We start from the raw sequence: 1,076 nt of genomic DNA on the forward strand, positions 1-1,076 counted from the left end.
GCAGCCCAGCGACTGGTTGCTTTGACTTGCTCCCCTCTTGCCCCCAGGACCCCTGTGTATTTTGCAACGCCTTCAACCCGCCGGTTTGGTTTGCTTTGCAGACAGTGCTGGGTTTTTCTGTTTGAAAGGTTTATAGCCAGGCGAGGGGAAAACCCAACCCGCATTTTCCCCCTCCAAAGCCAGGCAGGCGCTACTTGGGGCTCTCTCCTATCAGCTGGATTTTGCGGGTGTTGTGCTGCTTCAGGATATCTGTATAAAAACTAAGCGCGGATTTCCCCTTGAATGCGCTTCACATCACAGTGACCTCTCGTTTTCTAGTTCCTGGGATCGGATATTGCAGAATACTAAAACCGAAACCTCCGTTCCCTCGCTTAAAAAAAAAAAAAAAAAAAATCAGCACATATTTGGTTAGATGGTTTCCTCCCAGCCTGTTTATTTAATCTGACTGTATGATAGATGGCATCAGATAGTGGCTTTGTACACACTAGGCCATTCTGGATATTTTTTTTTAATGGATCAACAAACTCAGCGGGGAAAAGCTGGATAAATACAGTGCCGCCCCTTTAAATGAGTGGGGATGTTTTTGAGATGTATTACTATATTAGGTGACATGGAACTTTGCATCTCTCATACCATCACTGCAATGTTGGCCAATAGAAAGCTAAAGTCACCCAAAAACTGCCTAGTCCCTCCTTCCATTCCCTTATGGTCTGGTCCTACCTGCCTCCAGTGCACAAGGCAAGGCTACCCGCGGGAATGCTATGTGCCCCCTCCGTGAGCCCACGCTCCACCACTGCTCCAGGTTGGCTGCTCCTCACCTACTTTTCCATGACCCTGGGCTCCGGCCGCTGCCCCGCTCTCCTCCGCAATGTTTCCTAGCCCTGTGACAACGACTCCCTTCTCGGTCAAGGATATTTTGAACCTGGAACAGCATCAGAGCGGCCTGGCTTCCATGGAGCTCTCGTCGCTGTCCTCCCCCTCCTGCATGCTGGCCGCCTTCAAGCAGGAGACGTTCGGCGCTGAGCCGCCGGCCCTGCCCGACCTGCGGGAGGAGCTGCCCGAGGCGCACCCGGCCA

General features: G+C 52.1%; 1 protein-coding gene across 1 annotated transcript; it reads left to right on the forward strand.

The window, feature by feature from the left end:
- Positions 1 to 868: 868 nt before the first annotated feature.
- On the forward strand, positions 869 to 1,063 carry LOC104513843 (homeobox protein Nkx-2.5-like; the record flags this gene model as incomplete). Its single annotated transcript, XM_010157327.1, has 1 exon — positions 869 to 1,063. A coding segment is annotated over exon 1 (195 nt), but the record flags the coding sequence as incomplete, so codon positions are not given.
- Between the last annotated feature and the right edge of the window lie 13 nt (positions 1,064 to 1,076).

Source organism: Eurypyga helias, unplaced genomic scaffold (assembly GCF_000690775.1).
Source record: "Eurypyga helias isolate BGI_N326 unplaced genomic scaffold, ASM69077v1 Scaffold48368, whole genome shotgun sequence".
NCBI lineage: Eukaryota > Metazoa > Chordata > Aves > Eurypygiformes > Eurypygidae > Eurypyga > Eurypyga helias.